The 18,287-nt window shown below is 44.4% G+C and overlaps 2 protein-coding genes across 3 annotated transcripts in view; one reads left to right on the forward strand and one right to left on the reverse strand.

Annotated features, from left to right (window-relative positions):
- Positions 1–3,091: 3,091 nt before the first annotated feature.
- Positions 3,092–11,793, forward strand: LOC148409536 (carbonic anhydrase 4-like). The gene is made up of 9 exons (XM_088438619.1): positions 3,092–3,185; positions 3,432–3,504; positions 4,025–4,051; positions 4,138–4,308; positions 9,603–9,751; positions 9,829–9,924; positions 10,006–10,081; positions 10,156–10,319; positions 10,396–11,793. Exons 2-9 carry the CDS (start codon positions 3,432–3,434, stop codon positions 10,603–10,605), a joined length of 966 nt encoding a protein of 321 aa, XP_088294745.1. The 5' UTR covers positions 3,092–3,185; the 3' UTR covers positions 10,606–11,793.
- A 540-nt stretch (positions 11,794–12,333) lies between these two features.
- The window catches only part of mmp25b (matrix metallopeptidase 25b), a 7,881-nt gene continuing 1,927 nt past the window's right edge, over positions 12,334–18,287 (reverse strand). For both annotated transcript variants that reach the window (XM_088438601.1, XM_088438600.1), the window contains 8 exons: positions 18,028–18,169; positions 17,588–17,892; positions 15,952–16,134; positions 15,158–15,242; positions 14,464–14,546; positions 14,247–14,399; positions 13,549–13,842; positions 12,334–13,119 (listed from right to left, as the gene is read on the reverse strand). In XM_088438601.1, coding sequence (XP_088294727.1) covers positions 12,857–13,119; positions 13,549–13,842; positions 14,247–14,399; positions 14,464–14,546; positions 15,158–15,242; positions 15,952–16,134; positions 17,588–17,892; positions 18,028–18,169 — 1,508 coding nt within the window. In that variant the 3' untranslated portion in view covers positions 12,334–12,856. The remainder of the gene's footprint in view (positions 13,120–13,548; positions 13,843–14,246; positions 14,400–14,463; positions 14,547–15,157; positions 15,243–15,951; positions 16,135–17,587; positions 17,893–18,027; positions 18,170–18,287) is intronic.

Here is an 18,287-nt window from a genome sequence, read left to right on the forward strand (position 1 = left end):
CAGTATATTTGCAGAGAAAAAAAGTGAGCAACATGACTCTGCAAAAATGTCATCGAGCTAATTGCTATGACAGTGGATAAACCTGTAACTCTTGTCTACTGTTTATATCTTCATTATTTTCTGCTTTTTTTCCATCCCTCAAATCAGTGTGACACTGATCAAATGTTTTCTTTTCCCAAGTTTTTTTCTTTTATTTAACTAAGAGTGTTTAGCCATTTAGCAGTCAGGAAGCTTGTGCTTTAAAACCTCTAACATTAGCATTATTTGCAACCCAGCAAAAAAAAAAAAAAGAAAATTCAACAATATCTTTTAAGTAAATGCCCAAGCATTTACAGGTTTACCATTGATGATTAAGATATAACAATTTAAATGGTTTGGAACAAAAATGACAGTGCCTGAATTTGTCTCATACACTATAGAAAAACCTGATTTGTTTTTTTAAAAGGCTCTTGGTGTCCCAGAGGATAGGGTGTGAAGAAAAAACCATTCCAACACCATTCTTGGAAATTGTGATGATCAGATTTTTGCCTATTGTTTGCCGTCTCAGCCAGTATAGAGTGACAGGTCATGATCTATAGATGCATCGTGAGCCAACTAGGTCGTTTTGAGTTAAGTGCTTTGAATGTTAATTATAATGTCTGACTCAGAAAACCTGACTGAATTACTTACGTCACAGTATACGTGTGTATATATACGTATATATACTTTTATTTTCACATGAAAACTAAATAAAACTCAATCACATATATATATATATATATATATATATATATATATATATATATATATATATATATATATATATATATATATATATATATATATATATATATATTAAAAAAAGGGAAACAAGTCAAAGCATCTTTTTTACTGTACTTAAGCAGATTTTTAACTATCTGCATTTCTTGATTTTATTTAAAGCCTATGATGATAGATTACGGTATTTTTATTCTTTAAATAAAACATTTTATTTACAGCTGTTTTGAGTTCCAAGCATGGCCACAGAAGAATAACGTTAGATGATCGCGAAAAATATTGCGAAAAATCTTCGAAAGTTCGAAAGTTCTTTTCCCCTGAGCCTGCTGAAAGCACATTCTAAACCATCAATTGATTACCACAATAGCAACCTGCAAACGGAAGTTATGTCCACTACAATTTTTCTTCTACCGACACATCCTAACAAGCTTGAAAATATATCCGTTTAAAGCCTCAGGTGACTAGAAAATATCTCAAGGGGACTTTCCACATTGTGACTACTGCAGCTAGCTATTAGATAGCTTGTACGCTAACATCGACTGCGATGATAAAAAAATAGTTAATGTGACATCACAGAAATTTAAAGGCTGCTTCGTGTTGCTTTTTTAAGGCATTATGATCAAACATGATTAATTTTTCCCCATTACAGGGTTCGCAAAAGAATCATTTTTAGGTTTCAGTGTTGCCTTGTTTTATCACAGGGGTTTGCTTTCCCCAAAACACCCGCAGAGCTTTTTTGTGCGCTTATGTTGCCTTTTCTTTCTTTTTTTTTTTTGTTAAAAAAAAGAAATTCACAGACTGTGGTGGAAAATGTGCAAACTTCTCAAGGACCACAGGAGACGGGTGTCTTGTGTGCCTTAATCCCGCTCAGATCAAAAACACCTCCAGGGACAAATACGATTATGAACATAAAGGTGACAGCAGCATCATCATCTTTATTGGTGAGAAACAAAATTAGAGGTTACCATATACTTTGGATCATATGACACATTTAAAATTCTTTCATTTACACTAAAACTAACATTAATACATGATGGAATCCAGTACATCCTACATATAAAATTACAAAAATAAACGTGTTCATTGTGACTGCGCCTTATATTGTGATGCATTTTATTGTTTAAAAAAAAGGACTGTAAATTGAGTGAATGACTGAGCTGAAATTTATACTTATGATTATCTTCTGCTTTCACTTAAAATTATAACGTAAATCTACGTTCATATATAAGGTATATAAGGTTCATGTATAAATATGGACACTTGCGTAATACTCTATTATGAGATACTGCATTTTTTTCCCATCAGGCGTCAAAAAATAAATAAATCTCAAAAACCAACAGTGTGCCGTGTGTAAGTTGTAAAAAACTGTCACAAAGTTACTGTGCGACTTCGGAAAGCCCTTCCTGACTGTTGAACACTTTTGCATAGACACAGTAAGTATGCTAGCAGTGATAAACCAATCAGAAAACATTGCGAAATATGTACAGTATTTGTGCTGGATGAATGAAGACACAAGCTTCAAAGTTATCATTGGGGCTTGAAAGTTAACTTTTGATGAAGGTTTATTTGTTTTGCATTTTTCCTTTTGTAAATGTTAAAAGATACAATTTCTTGCTACACATTTTTTCTATAGATAATGATCTTATTCACAGTCACCACAACAAGTGAGGGAGGGGCGTGAATTTTTTTCTCTTTCCTAAGAGGGCTTTGTAAAAAAAAGTAATTGAGAAGCACTGGTCTAAAACTGAAAAAAAAAAACAAGTGCAAACTGGTTGGAAAAAAATTACAATCCTTATTCAATTGCACTTTGACTTTATGTGGCAAAAATAAAAAAAATTCCCTGCTCCCCACTCCCCAACCCCACCTCCCAAACTAGGGGGGAGGCCCAGGGGGGCCCCGCCCCACTATTTGGAAAAGACTGGTTTACTGTCAGAAATTATCTAAAGCCCATTATTTGTTTTTCTTCGCAGAACAAGGGCAAAGAACAGGGAAACTATTTTGTATGCATGCAGACGTTTTTTTCTATTATCAAGTTTTCTAAATAATCTATTTAATAACAGATCATTTAAAGAAAAACACATTTTGAGCTATTGCTTTTACTCATTTCTTCTGCTGAAGCAAATAATAACTCATTTTCCCAGGGACAACAGGTTAGGTTACGAAGCCAACATTTTAACAGTGACATTCAAAGCATAACACAGATTTGTATCTCTTTGCTCAGGAATCTGCATGTGATGATATATGGTGAAAAAAAAGCAAAGAAAGAATTCACTGGTATCGAAGACGAACTTGTAGGATGGGTTTGGTCGGGGTTGTGTGATCATGGAGGCGTTTTTCCCTTTCAAGGAGCTGAGCATATAAAAAGGAGGAGAGATGAAAGTTACGAGTATATTGGAGCGCACACACTCCGACACACAGGTGCCTTCAAGGTGAGACCCAAAGATGGATTGTTTGGATTTCTATGAATTATTATTACTTCGTTCCATTTTTCATGGTTTGTGATAATTTTAATTTACCTGAGCGATTTTCGTTGTAATTCTTTTTTTCATATTTCTTTTTTTGTGGCACTTTTCTTCATTCTCTAATTTAAATGGACGACAAACTGTTGATATCCATTCATTTGGACTCTATGACGGTAATACATGTGTTTATTTTATTTTTAATGATTATTTTAGATGAGGTGGCTCGTCGTTTTCTTTGCTGCTTGCATCCTTGTCGCGGATGTCTTCTGTGCCGATGAGACGATTGGTAAGAATTTTAAAGTCTGTTGAAGCAATCAATATTGAATCATAAGCATTAATTAACGCGTTACATTTCTTTACATAAGTATTTTTGCCCCCTAGTGGTTTGCTCGAAATAAATGATGATTAATTCGCACCTCCGCGTCCTCTCCGAGAAACCAACATATAAATCTATCGAGGTGCTATTAAATTTGTTTGAGGACTTGTTGCTACTTTTAGTTCTCGAACTGACACAAAACGATAGAAATGAACTGACAACCAAATGATAAGAAAAACACATCGTTCTTAATTTACTTGATACACTCACGTACTGGCGAATTATAAACGAAAATATACACACAGAAATATGACTGGGACAAAACTATATTGTATTTATATTTGTGGTGCTAAACTTATCCAAATGAACCCATTAAAAATAATAATTTGTCTGGTCAGTTTGAGCAACGTTAGTGTGATGACAGTGAAAATGCTCAAATAATGTACGTCATAATTAATCACTAACTTTTCCCGGTTCACCTTGTCTCCAGCTTGGTGTTATCACGACTCAATATGCGGTAAGTAACCACCATCATATGTTATCTTATCTATGCTTCCTCCTTTTTGTTCATTATTACCCCCAACCTCTTTATTCTGCTTTCAGATTACAACCAATGGCCAGTTATTTCTCCGGAGTTTTGCAATGGCTCCAGACAGTCGCCTATTGACATTGTGACCGCGGATGTCACAGTCGATGAAAACCTGAACGATTTTGTCTTCACAAACTTCAACAATAGGAGCATAATAGACAATATAGCCAACACTGGCAAAACTGGTAAGGACCTGACCCTTTCTTTCAGCCTCAATTCTTAAAGTGTCTTGATGAGACAGTACAAATTTTTGGGGGGCTGCACCACTTCCATAATGTGTTTATAATTTTTTTGGACCAGATTACAACCCTGCCATCTAGGCTTTAAGGCATTTAGAATCAGGAGTGGTGTTTTATGTAAATTGAACTACTGTAAACAGCAAAATAAGAAATAGGATTTTAACCATGTGGATTTGAAAAAAAAAAAGCTCAATCTTTCAGTCTGCTATCTTAATACTAACACTGACTAGCAGCTATAGTACACCTAAAGCCAAGGATTGAACATATAACAGTGCCCGCAGTCATGTGTTCTTTATCCTCTGCAAAGAAAAGTTCAATGTTATCTTTTACTGCCCCTAGTTGGCCAGGGAGGAAATAACAGACCAATGACCATGCAATTGATGCAACATGACAAAAATCTTTTAAGTGTATTTCATATTATTATTGTTATTGTTGTATTTTTTATATAGTACAATATTGTTAAGTGATGTTGTCATGTCTAAGAATGATCCATTTTATCTTTGTCATATTGTTCGATATTGTATATTTTTCTATCTATTTATTTATTTCTCTCTCTCTCTGTCACGGGGGTGCACGGCGGGTGTGAACGCCGGCGTGGTTGCGGAGGACCCAAAAGCAGGGGAGCGTCGGGACAGGGGGTTGATGAAATCCATGTTTATTAATACAACGAACGGGAACAAAAAGCGGGAAAAACAGGACGGCAAAAACTAAGGGCGCAGGCAAGCTGGAAAAACGGAAAACAAACACTACGGGCAGGCTGGCAGGAATACACGAAACTGATGGGCGAGACGAGACGGGACTACAAGACGACAATGACCTGACACGACAGAGACAATGATCCGACACGGGCTGTAACAGACACTAGGCTTAAATACATTCACAAACTAATCAAACTAACACATGGCAGCTGGGCAGGGACAACAGGCAAAGGGAGCAGATTGGAGGACACGAGGCGCAGGTAACAGACAGGTGGACTAAATCAAAACTAACGCAGGCAGACGCGACAGGGGCAGAAACCGGAACTATAAACGTAAACAGAAACAGAACCCCTCAAAATAAACCCACAACCCAACAAACCATGACAGAACCCCCCTCTCAAGGGACGGATCCCAGACGTCCCAAAACAAACCGACAAGCAAACAAAACCGAGGCAGGGTGGGCGGAAGGGGGACCGGAGGAGGGCACAGGAGAAAAACAAAAACAGTCCAAAGGCACCCCTGGTGCCAAACGGGATGCACCCGAGGGGGAAAGTCCAGAGGACGACCCGGTCGCCAGAGCGAGTCAGGCGGGCGACCCGGTCGCCAGACGAAAGGTGCCCTGCGGGGCGAGTCAGGTGGGCGGCCCGGACGCCAGACAAGAGGCGCCCGGCGAGGCGAATCAGGCGGGCGGCCAGGACGCCAGAGCAGATGTGCCCGGCGGGCCGAGTCAGGTGGGCGGCCCGGACGCCAGACAAGAGGCGCCCGGCGAGGCGAATCAGGCGGGCGGCCAAGACGCCAGAGCAGATCTGCCCGGCGGGCCGAGTCAGGTGGGCGACCTGGGCGCCCGATGGCGAACAGCAAGCCACCCCAGGTAGGCTTGTATCCCGGTTGCCCCTGAAGATCGGCAGGCGGGGCGTCAGGCGAGAGCGGAGACGTCAGCAGGGCGGCGTCAGGCGAGAGCGGAGACGTCGGCTGGACGCCGTCAGGCGAGAGCGGAGGCGTCGGCTGGACGCAGTCAGGCCAGAGCGGAGGCGTCGGCTGGACGCAGTCAGGCCGGTGCGGAGGCGTCGGCTGGACGCCGTCAGGCCGGTGCGGAGGCGTCGGCTGGACGCCGTCAGGCCGGTGCGGAGGCGTCGGCTGGACGCCGTCGGGCCGGTGCGGAGGCGTCGGCTGGACGCCGTCGGGCAGGTGCGGAGGCGTCGGCTGGACGCCGTCAGGCAGGTGCGGAGGCGTCGGCTGGACGCCGTCAGGCAGGTGCGGAGGCGTCGGCTGGACGCCGTCAGGCAGGTGCGGAGGCGTCGTCGGGGTGCCATCAGGGAACAGCCACTGGGTGCAGACCACAGACACGAGTGAGAGCACAAGACTGACCTGGGACAGGGGCGACCACAGGGAACCGTCTGGCATCTCTGTCGTCTGCGGCAATGGTGGCATGGCTGACAGCTCAGGCGACTGCGGCTGCCGCGCCGAGGCTGGCGGCTCAGGAGGCTGTGGCAGCGGCGCAGAGGCTGGCGGCTCAGGAGGCTGAGGCGCCGTGGCTGGTGGCTCAACAGGCTGAGGCTGCGGCGCCGTGGCTGGTGGCTCAGGAGGCTGAGGCAGCGGCGCCGTGGCTGGCAGCACTGGGAACGGCCGGCTGGACAGAGACAGCCACTGGGGGCCAATCAGAAACGGCGGGGATGCCAGGAGACTGACTTGGGATGACTGAGGCAGACGGGCGACTGGCTTTGGAGTCAGACGGGCGACTGGCTTGGGAGTCAGACGGGCGACTGGCTTGGGAGTCAGACGGGCGACTGGCTTGGGAGTCAGACGGGCGACTGGCTTGGGAGTCAGACGGGCGACTGGCTTGGGAGTCAGACGGGCGACTGGCTTGGGAGGCAGACGGGCGACTGGCTTGGGAGGCAGACGGGCGACTGGCTTGGGAGGCAGACGGGCGACTGGCTTGGGAGGCAGACGGGCGACTGGCTTGGGAGGCAGACGGGCAGGGTTCACCGAGCCTGGGGTCCGGCTCGCAGGGTGCACAGAGGCCGGGGTCCGGCTCGCAGGGTGCACAGAGGCCGGGGTCCGGCTCGCAGGGTGCACAGAGGCCGGGGTCCGGCTCGCAGGGTGCACAGAGGCCGGGGTCCGGCTCGCAGGGTGCACAGAGGCCGGGGTCCGGCTCGCAGGGTGCACAGAGGCCGGGGTCCGGCTCGCAGGGTGCACAGAGGCCGGGGTCCGGCTCGCAGGGTGCACAGAGGCCGGGGTCCGGCTCGCAGGGTGCACAGAGGCCGGGCGCTGGCTCGCAGGGGTCACAGAGGCCGGGGTCCGGCTCGCAGGGGTCACAGAGGCCGGGGTCCGGCTCGCAGGGGTCACAGAGGCCGGGCGCCGGCTCGCAGGGGTCACAGAGGCCGGGCGCCGGCTCGCAGGGGTCACAGAGGCCGGGCGCCGGCTCGCAGGGTTCGCAGAGGCCGGGGACCGGCTCGCAGGGTTCGCAGAGGCCGGGCGCCGGCTCGCTGGGACAGGGGCGGTCTGCCGCCTTGGCGCTGGGACAGGGGCGGTCTGCCGCCTTGGCGCAGGGACAGGGGCGGGTAGCCGCCTTGGCGCAGGGACAGGTAGCCGCCTTGGCGCAGGGACAGGTAGCCGCCTTGGCGCAGGGACAGGTAGCCGCCTTGGCGCAGGGACAGGTAGCCGCCTTGGCGCAGGGACAGGTAGCCGCCTTGGCGCAGGGACAGGTAGCCGCCTTGGCGCAGGGACAGGTAGCCGCCTTGGCGCAGGGACAGGTAGCCGCCTTGGCGCAGGGACAGGTAGCCGCCTTGGCGCAGGGACAGGTACGGGTAGCCGCCTTGGCGCTGGGACAGGGGCGGGTAGATGCCTTGGCGCTGGGACAGGGGCGGGTGCCGCTTCAGCCCGCCGGCAGGAAGTTTGGGGAACAGAGACCGGTGGTACAGACGCGACAGGAGCTTGGGACAGGGTGCAAGAAGAGGGTGGTACAGGACAGGAGGAAGTAGGCAGGGCGCGGCAAGAGGGGGACACAGAGACAGGAGGGAACGGATCGGAAGGCTGAACAGATGGGTTCTGGTGGTCACTGGGGCGGTGGCCTTTTCGCGGGCCCCTCCACCGGCGGCCACGAAATGCCAACCGGGAGCCCACGAAAAGGTCACGGTCAAATAGGGGCTCTGAATCGGAGTCTTCGGACGAACTGTAAAAGGACTGGCCGGACTGATAGTCAAAATCTGAATCAAAATCATAATCAGAGGTGCACGGGCTCGAATACGGAATATGATAAAAAGTGTTGACGGAAGAGGGACGCGGGTAAACAAAATCAGGACCGGTACTGGAACGAAACGTGACGAAGGGAGGGCAATCCTCGATGTCGGAAAAATTAGACTCTAACGTGTAGTGAGGAGCGCGAGCAGGAGAGGAAGAGTGATCAGGTGGACGGACGGAAGGTGAACTACGCAAATCAGCGAAATCGGAACTACAAAAAACGTGCGGGGACAGAATCGTGTCGTAAGGGAGGTCGGAGGAACACGAGGGAAACGCGGAAGTGACGGACGCGGGGGACAGATCAGAAGCGGGGACAGGCGCGGACTCCGAGGGGAAAAACACGGAAGAAAAAACAAGAGGTCTTACACTGGGGGAACGGGGCTGGCCGGCGGGCTGAGAGCGGATGCGGACGGGGCGGCGGCGTCGTGTCCGCCGCCGCGGGCTTCCCGCTGGGTCCTGCGTTGGTCGGATCATTCTGTCACGGGGGTGCACGGCGGGTGTGAACGCCGGCGTGGTTGCGGAGGACCCAAAAGCAGGGGAGCGTCGGGACAGGGGGTTGATGAAATCCATGTTTATTAATACAACGAACGGGAACAAAAAGCGGGAAAAACAGGACGGCAAAAACTAAGGGCGCAGGCAAGCTGGAAAAACGGAAAACAAACACTACGGGCAGGCTGGCAGGAATACACGAAACTGATGGGCGAGACGAGACGGGACTACAAGACGACAATGACCTGACACGACAGAGACAATGATCCGACACGGGCTGTAACAGACACTAGGCTTAAATACATTCACAAACTAATCAAACTAACACATGGCAGCTGGGCAGGGACAACAGGCAAAGGGAGCAGATTGGAGGACACGAGGCGCAGGTAACAGACAGGTGGACTAAATCAAAACTAACGCAGGCAGACGCGACAGGGGCAGAAACCGGAACTATAAACGTAAACAGAAACAGAACCCCTCAAAATAAACCCACAACCCAACAAACCATGACACTCTCTCTCTCTCTCTCTCTCTCCTCTCTCTCTCTCTCTCTCTCTCTCTATATATATATATATATATATATATATATATATATATATATATATATATATATGCAACATGTCAACTTGGGCAGTACATTTTGAATTGTAAATAATATTTAAAATATACCACATAAATATATATTTTTTCAATTTAAAAGCAATTTGGATATATTTTTTCTGTCCATAATACATTGCAAAGGTATCGAACCTGCAAAAATGTGATCTAACCTGTTGGGACTAATTGATCTGTTATTTTGCCCCTCCCATTCAGTCAGAGTAGGCTTCAAACCCGGAGCGGGGTTTTCCGGAGGAGGCCTGGGCGAGCCCTACAGCAGCCTGCAGTTCCACTTGCACTGGGGCAATCTCAGCACCGTACCTGGCTCCGAGCATACCGTGAATGGAAGACAGTTTCCCATGGAGGTGAGCCCTCTATTTGCTACACTTGACCCTTACAATGCTAATGTGTTAAGATTGTTAAGATTTGATTCCCTCCACAGTTTCACATCGTTAGCATCAAGTCCCGCTTCAATGGAAACACGACTTTAGCGATCAACGATCCAGCAGGAGCAGCTGCTCTTGGCTTCTTGATTGAGGTTCGATATTGTCATGTTACGGTGTGATATTGCGATACAATCTAGAATCCCATTTGATGTAATGTGACAAAAAAAATGCAGGAATTGCCGGACACTACTGGTCAACCTGCTAGCTGGAACAGCCTCACTAACTACCTACAGGACATCACACTGCAAGGTAAGGCGATGATCAACCAAACTAAATTCAGAGCATCTCCTGTCAAGTTGAGAACTTTGAATGTTTGTCATCAGGTGATAGCGTCAATGTGATGACTGAAATCTCACTGGATGATTTGTTGCCGGGAGTAGACCGCACCAAATATTATCGCTATAACGGCTCACTAACCACACCCGCCTGCTTTGAAGCTGTGGTCTGGACTGTGTTTAAGGATACCGTTAAAGTCAGCAAAGACCTGGTGAGTTTTTGAGAGATGACAAAGAGAGACCGTAACAAAGCTCCTAACTTCTCATTGGCTTTCCCTTCTTCCTTAGATTGACAAGTTCAGCACAATGCTGCACATTTCAAATACGACCGATTCCGAACTCATGGTGAACGTGTTCAGGGGCGTCCAGCCGGCATTGCCCGTCACCACTCGCGAGATGGATGACGATGACGTCAGCGACCTAACCGACGACGCTTCCAGCACTTGCGTCTCCCTGGTCCTGCTGGCTCTCAGCCTGCTACTGGGAAGCAGCTTCTAACCTGATTTGGAGCTCTTGCTTCTTCTTACCACTTTATGAATGTCTGCCCAAATGTTAGTTGCTCCTCGAATGTGCGTGTAAACCAATCAACATTATGAAGGATAATGCACTAAATGACACAAATGTGTTATTAATTCTGCATGTTCTGATGCAGGGTGTACTTTCTAATAGGTCAAAGTAAGCCAAAATCTAACATATAATTTATAGAATTTTAATGGCCGCTGCCACCAAGAGCTAACAACACATGAAGCGATTGTTGCATTTACTGGTATATGTTTGATATTTATGATCATAAAATGATTTCACTCAAGTTTACTCTGTAATGCACTATAGGAACAGTTAGGTCAAGAAGAGACAGAGACGACTTTTTCGGTCATTTAACTCAAAAAGTTGGGTCAATGAATAACCAACAAGATAACCATCAAATTGGATTGTTTTGTGGAATAGAGTAACCCAATTCTGTTGGGTCCAAAGGGAATATTCCACAAACAACCCCATTTTGCGTGCGTGTTTTTGAGGGGTTATTTAATTGATTTATCTACACTCTAAAAGGTTGGGTTAAAAATAATACAATTATGGGTCAACAAGAAGACTTCAATTTCACCCAGCCATCTGGGTCTTGCTGCACACAATAACCCCCAAAAAGTTGTTTTCTACAAGAGAAATTCAAAATTGAGTTGTTTTGCAAAAAGCAATCCAGACACTTGGGCCAGATTGGCAAACCAAAAAGGAACTCTCACAATCTGTTAGGATATTTATTTATCACAAAATATTGGGACGAAATGAGGAGAACCTAATGTTGGGGTGTCATTTTGACCCAACCCTAAATTAGTTTGTTTAGTACAACAAAAAAAAAAAAAACAACTGTCATTTCGTACAAAACAAAATCATTTTTACTTTTTTTGCAATGATTCAGCTTTTTGGTTCAGTTGTTCCTTTTGGGTATGGTTATTTTTAACCCAACTTTTTAGAGCGTGCACTACTTGCACATGTAGCAGAACTTTTACTCTATGTGCATGCGTGCGTGTTCCCTGATGCAGGAATACCGGATATTATGAAGGTTAATAAAAACTTAATGAGCCAGCCACACGCTTGTTAATGAAGTCAAATCAAAATGTACTACAGCTTTTATGTTTTCTGTCCTGTTGATCATAGCACAACTGATGTCAATAAACAATTGTGTGCTGAGTTTTTGTGAATGTATAAAAAGGCGAGTATGTGTTTTGGTTGATCACATGAAAAAGAGTGTTTTGGGGTCCAAATGGTCCAACCCATAATTGGGTCAGTTTGACCCAATTTTGTGGGTTGTTTTATTCAAAAATTGTTTCCTTGTAAGAAAATGACCTATTTTTTTGTGCAAAAACACCCACAAAGTTGTTTTGAATTGATTTAAACATTGTGTCAGTCCTTTTTTTTTTAAACCCAATGTTTTTAGAGAGTAGATAATTACTAGTGAAATATTTTTTTAAACAACACAGAGATGAACAACCATTCTTGAATCTATTAGGTTATTTCAAAGTGGGAGGGGCTTCAGTTGTCATCTAATTCCTGTTTCATAAACCCAATACTGTCTTCATTGTGGGTTCCCATTGGAGATGTTAATCACTGCTCACACCCATCCTTTAAGTGAATGCGCGTTCACAATGTGGCACACCAGCACCTTGTGTTTAATTCTTTTGTTAGATGTAACTGAAGATGTGAGTCAATGAGACGCAACTTAAAACCTGTTCCGTTCCCCTTTAATGATAACATTCACAATCCAGTTTACATAACTTCGATGACATCCAAAAACAAGCGCTGAACAATTCCAGCCATCACAAAAGACAATATTGCTCTATTTTGCCTGTCATAGACCTATTTAATAATCTTTCATCCAGCCATCCATTTTCTCGAGCCGCTTATCCTCAAAAGGGTCGCAGGCTTGCTGGTGCCTATCCCAGCTGGCTTCAGGCAGTAGGCGGGGGCCGCCCCGAACTGGTTGCCAGCCAATTGCAGGGCACACGGAGATGAACAACCATTCATGCACCCAATCACAGCTAAGGACAATTTAGCATGTCGTATTTAATAATATTGCATGTACAAAATGTTTTATAATACAAATAGGGGCAAAAGAATCAAACTAAAAATGCTATATACAATTGTGGCAAAAATGTTGAATTCTCTGAACGGTTAAAGTATATTTGAATAAATCATGAAGAATTTAAAAAAAATCAACAGTCAAAATTGGGGTTGTTCACTTAAGTATTGAAATTTAACGTCCTATTTTGTTTACAATTTCCACAACTACCAGTAAAACAAACAGCAGGTGGTAGTTGCTCGTTAGAGGCGAAGACGAGCCCATCAGGTCACAGCGGCATCTGTTTGGGCTGTCGGGATTGGCCGGAGCGGAGGTCGGAGGGGCAGCGGGACAACGGAGCCAGTCCACGGCCACGGATTTCGGTTCTATGACGTCTTGGTCCATGCCTCCTCTCTTGAGCACCCAGTAGAGATTGTCCTTAAAGAAATAGGCATCACCTAAGAAGAAAGATTGGATGCATAAAACATTAATGTAAATTCAAAGGAATTTCCAACTTTGATCAGAAGGGAGGGGAAAAAAAAATCAAATTAGGATCAATATCAATATATGTGTTCTCCGCTTAACCCTTTTTAATTTGCATAGTTGAACGACAATGTGCTCTTCCACATTCCATCTACAGTGAAGGATGTGAAATGCCAGCTATGTAATTATCAGTCTACTGGAATGTGGCGCCACAGAACACGCAGTCTTTTCTGTGGGAGTAAAAATAAAGGTTATCGTTTCTTATCTCACACCATTGTTCAATAGAAGATTCCATCTCGATACTGATCATCACGTCTTGGCCATCGTGGCATCTGAACGCGCTAACAAAGAATTCCGCCACTCTATGGGAAGAAACATTTTAGCCAGCACATTCCTGATATTACCTTCGCCCCAGCTGATGATGTCATCCATATAGGAGGGAACTCCGGTCCAGAGGCTGTTGTCTCGCGGATAGCCCGATTCGGGCTTTTTGGTCCCCTGCTGATCTTTCTGACTCTCGTCAAACCTCCAGAACTCGCCTTGGCTGAACAGGTAGGTCTTGCCGTTATGGGCCCAGATGAAGGCGGCGTCTACTTTGTCTACTAGCGCACCGCTCTTGCGTTTCATCCCCCATTCGGAGAGCGGACGAGGATAGCCGGTCATGGCTACTGTGTCCTTGAAGACCCAGTACTGAGATCCTGTTTGAGCGTGTACCACAAGTAAAGTATGCTGTGAATCAGTGCTACTCTTTCCAGAGTATCATATCTTCAGTACTATAAGACGCATCGTATTATAAGGCGCACCTTCAACGAATGGTCTTTTAAAAACATTTTCATACATAGGGCGCACTGCATTATGAGGCACATAGAATAGAAGCTACAGTAGAGGCTGTGGTTGCGTTATGCAGCCACTAGATGGAGCTGCGCTGAAGTGAATGTCAACAAAACAATCAGATGTCAGTGAAATTTTATCAATGGACAATAAGAAATTAAGAATAAAGATGATTTGATTTTTAAGTGGTGTGTGAGAAAATGAAATTATTTTAATTGTGCCTTATAGTAAAAAATATACAGTAATCTTAACATCTGGCCTGGTTTCTCACCGATGAAGAAGATAATGCTGTTGTCGCTCTTTCGTTCATACACGGCGTCAATCTTATTCGTTCCTGGAGGAAGCCCGATCCAGAAGTTTTTGATCTGAGCCGGATTAAGAGACACCAGTGACCCGTCTCGTGTGGTCCTCCAGAAATTCGAACCTTCAGAGAGTCAGAATCAAGCGTCACGTGAGGACATTTTGGGAATTTGAGAATGTATTGTTACCTTTGAAGAAGAAGACCTCCCCTCTGATGTTGGCCACGGCGTCGAAGCTTCCTTGACAACGGTCATGGACGGAGGGGTCAGAGCTAGGATAACACAACCCGAAACAAGTTACACATGTTGCATTGGAAGCAGCTTGAAAGACGATACAGACACATATCAGAGCCAATTCATTTTTCATTGGATTTTTTTCTCCATCAGTACAAATTGAATTTCTTCACAATTGGACAACATGGCGGAAGAACACATTTATGATTCGTCTGAAAAGGAATAGCTTGATCGAAATACCGTAAAGGACTCCTGGTGAGCACCACATTGGGGAGAGATGAGGAGTCTGTTTAGATCGTTTGAATCGACTATAATTCTCTAACTCGGTTATAGCGCAGTGTTGTTTGTATGCTGTAGTTTCCATTTGCTGCCATCTATAGTATGGGAGAATATCGTCTTCGCGCGTCAATTATAAACCAAGCTAGACGTTTGCTGCAGGCTTTTTTTCGCCGTAGTGAATTTCAGTGCAATGCAAATGCAGAAAAAAAACATTTTGTATAATGCAACAGGGGTATTTTTTGTTGTATGAGGAAGTAAGAAAGAAGGAAGGCTTCAATGCATGGATTTTTTTTTCACGACGGGGGTATTTCTGCACATGCGGTTTTGGTGTCGAGGAGTTTTACTGTATTTATAAAATCGTTTAACTCACGGTTTTGACGGTCTGTTGGGAGGAGGGATGGGCAAACGAGGGAGGTTCGGGTCAACACCTCCTGGTCGTTCACCACTCTTAATGCCTGTAAAAGAGCAATGTTGGCCAACGTGTTGTCACACAGGATGAGGACACTTTGTCATTTCATGTAACATGTTCTATAAATGTCTGCGGTTGGCATGTTTGCACAGTTTCACTTGTACAAAGAAACGCTTGCAGGTGCTAGCAAGATTACCTGTTTGCTTTATAGGCCAGTAAAGACATGAAATGAATGTACCAAGTTATTACAGCTGCCGATTTTTCTAGTTGCGGGGAATAATCACAAGGAGTCCCATGAGTCAACATCATCATGATGAGAGGCGGCAATAACACATGATTAGGATGGCATTTGTGGTCACAAAAGTGTGATTTAGCAATATTCTATACTTTGTGATGCAATTCACAAAAGGGGCCACGAGACTTTTTCTGTCTGTAAAGAAGACAAAACAGCTAAACAAAGAGGAACCGTGTACTGATTCACTGCATTGGCCGTCGTATAGAACGTAAAGGATTCAAATTGACAAGCAGGATCAGCAAGAGAAAAATGCTGAGACAGTCAAGAATGGCAGTAAAACCACCGCAGGCTGCCTGACACCTGCAACACCTGCGACAGCCTGTGTGCGTCTAGACAGCGCCTCCTCATCATCAAATGACTCATCGGAATTAACTGACGACCATCATTCTCTAAATCAAGGCATAGTCAAAAGAGACATTTTTTTTCTACGGAAAAGCAGCAATACTCAGCGGTGACTAACCATAAAGCTGCTGAATGGCCATTTTGTCATCCAAGGCCAGCTGGTAGTGGAGAATGTCTCCCACGGGACCCTGGTAATAAGGCCTCATAATGGAGGGGTCCGAGGAGGAATGCGACAGACCCAGTGCGTGGCCAAACTCGTGCACCGCCACTGTGAACAAGTCCGTGGTGCCGCCGCTGTCCCCTGCAGACAAGATTATTGAATGCAAATGAGTATGGAAAAAAAAATCTGTGAACGCATTTTTGGAGGATTTCTGCAAAAACAACCTCCTTTGAGCTCTCGACTTTTAATACCCAGCTGCCAAAAGGTTCAAATTGTAAGCAAAGTGTCAGGAAGTACAATTTGGGCAGACGACGCACACCATTGAAAGATGAATGTGTGAAAACATTAAACATGTTTTTTTTTTTTTCAAAACTAAGGATTTCGAATTGGCAACCTTCAAAATGCTGTCAATTTTTGAACGACTGTACTTTTTTGACTGTACTTCCAAGTATTGTACATTTCTATATCATTTGATATAACGTAACTAAGTCTAGAAACAGAATATAATAATACCATATCTCAATGTAAATTTTCTGACCCATAATCCATAACTTTACTAGTTATATTTTAAATATAACTAATTATTATATTATTATATGCTTATGGTATTTTATAACTAAGATATAACTAATAATCATATTTTTTGGTATACATATATAGATTTATATATATATATATATATATATATATATATATATATATATATATATATATATATATATATATATATACATATATCAAATTGCCACTTTAAATATAACTATACTAGTTATATATTAGATATAACTAATTATTATACTATTGTATAATGATTCTATTTTATAACTAAGATATAACTAATTAATCACAACTTTTTTTCCATAATTGAACAAAATTTTCAAAAAATATTTTGTATGAAGGTTGTAACTGGTCATTTTCCTTGGCTAAAATCTTGGAATTTAAACAAAATCATTTTAAAATAAAAACATTTGATTTGAAAAGTTCTTGTAATAGCTTTCTTTGATATTTAAGTTGATTTTGATTCATTTCGCATGGATATGGATTCTTTTCCTGGAAGATACAGCGGTTATGAAGAAAACTACCACATCAGACTCATCGCTGCAGTTTTACATGTTTTCTTAGTCTTCTCATAGAACTTGAGCGGAACAGCAGATACGTATACTTAAAACAGGATTTGAACCTGGATTTGCAAAGCTTGTGAGTTTTTAATTTTACAAGGAATCAAGAAACTTTTTTTTAGTAAAAGCACGTAAATGCCCATTTTTGTCGTCTTTGTACCAATGACTCTTAAAATTTTATTGGATCTTCTTTCTTTTACTTAATTGTTCAAACACCTGGCTACATTTTATTTGTTTATTTTATTTATTTCATTTGATTTTTTTTACAATCTACACAAATATACCATTGTATGTTCAAAAATGATTGAAATATGACTTGGTATCTTTGCTATGTCGCCAACTAAATGGCAAGACAGCTATTTTCATATGTTGCGTTTCATGCACAGTATATAACAGTCAAAAGCTGCTTCACCATGTTTGTTTTGAACTCTGGGTCTGCAGAACCCTGGGTTTGTATCAAATTTCATATACCGTACCTCCATAGCTCCACTTCTCATGGTCATCAAAATGTGTATCTCCTGACACTTCGTCCATGCCGGGAAAGAAGGCGTGGGCTAAGGTCCCCCCTTGCCCATCAAAGGGGTACCCATCATCGTGCAGCAAGCGGTTGAAGGACACCCTGATGTCTCCGCCGCTCTGCGCGCTTCCGCCGCTGCTCGGCAGCTTGCGGAAAGTCAAAGGAGCCGCGTCGCTCCAAGCTTTGAAAGCGTGCGTCAGGATGTTGTCCACCAAGCTGGATGGCAGGCCAGGGGAGTGGGAAGGTGACGGGTAGCTGTGGACGCTGCAGAGGAGACGTTTGAGTTCGCATTTGGAAAGTGCCCTACCAGAAACAGCACTGCAGCTGTTTGAGTCCTCCACAAGCAAAGGAAGTCACATACTTAAAAAAAATGACTCAAATGAGACATGTCAAACTCACCTCCATGTGAGATCGGTCTTGTGCCACTTCAGTCCTGACAGTGCATATCTTCTTCTCCTCCTCCTCTTCCGCATAGCCTCGCTCCCGACAATATCGGGAAGGGAGCATCGCGGCGTCGACATTAGCTTAAGCGTGTCGTCATCTGCAATTTGGGAGGGATGACAACGACTTTTTGATTTTGCAGTCTTTTAGTTTCAAATTCAAAACCTTGTAAAGTGAAGTGAGAGAATGTTCCCTCCGCTATCTAAAAACTTTTGCTT

This window comes from Hippichthys cyanospilos, chromosome 17 (genome assembly GCF_059441005.1).
Source record: "Hippichthys cyanospilos isolate Australia breed blue-spotted pipefish chromosome 17, RoL_Hcya_1.0, whole genome shotgun sequence".
Classification (NCBI taxonomy): domain Eukaryota; kingdom Metazoa; phylum Chordata; class Actinopteri; order Syngnathiformes; family Syngnathidae; genus Hippichthys; species Hippichthys cyanospilos.

What these genes read in the sequence shown, in the direction of transcription:
- LOC148409536 (XM_088438619.1), top strand. Translation starts at nt 3,432, where the DNA reads ATGAGGTGGCTCGTCGTTTTCTTTGCTGCTTGCATCCTTGTCGCGGAT. An exon ending in CTGTGCCGATGAGACGATTG is followed by an intron (nt 3,505 to 4,024) that starts GTAAGAATTTTA and finishes CCTTGTCTCCAG; the next exon opens with CTTGGTGTTATCACGACTCA. An exon ending in AGCCAACACTGGCAAAACTG is followed by an intron (nt 4,309 to 9,602) that starts GTAAGGACCTGA and finishes CCTCCCATTCAG; the next exon opens with TCAGAGTAGGCTTCAAACCC.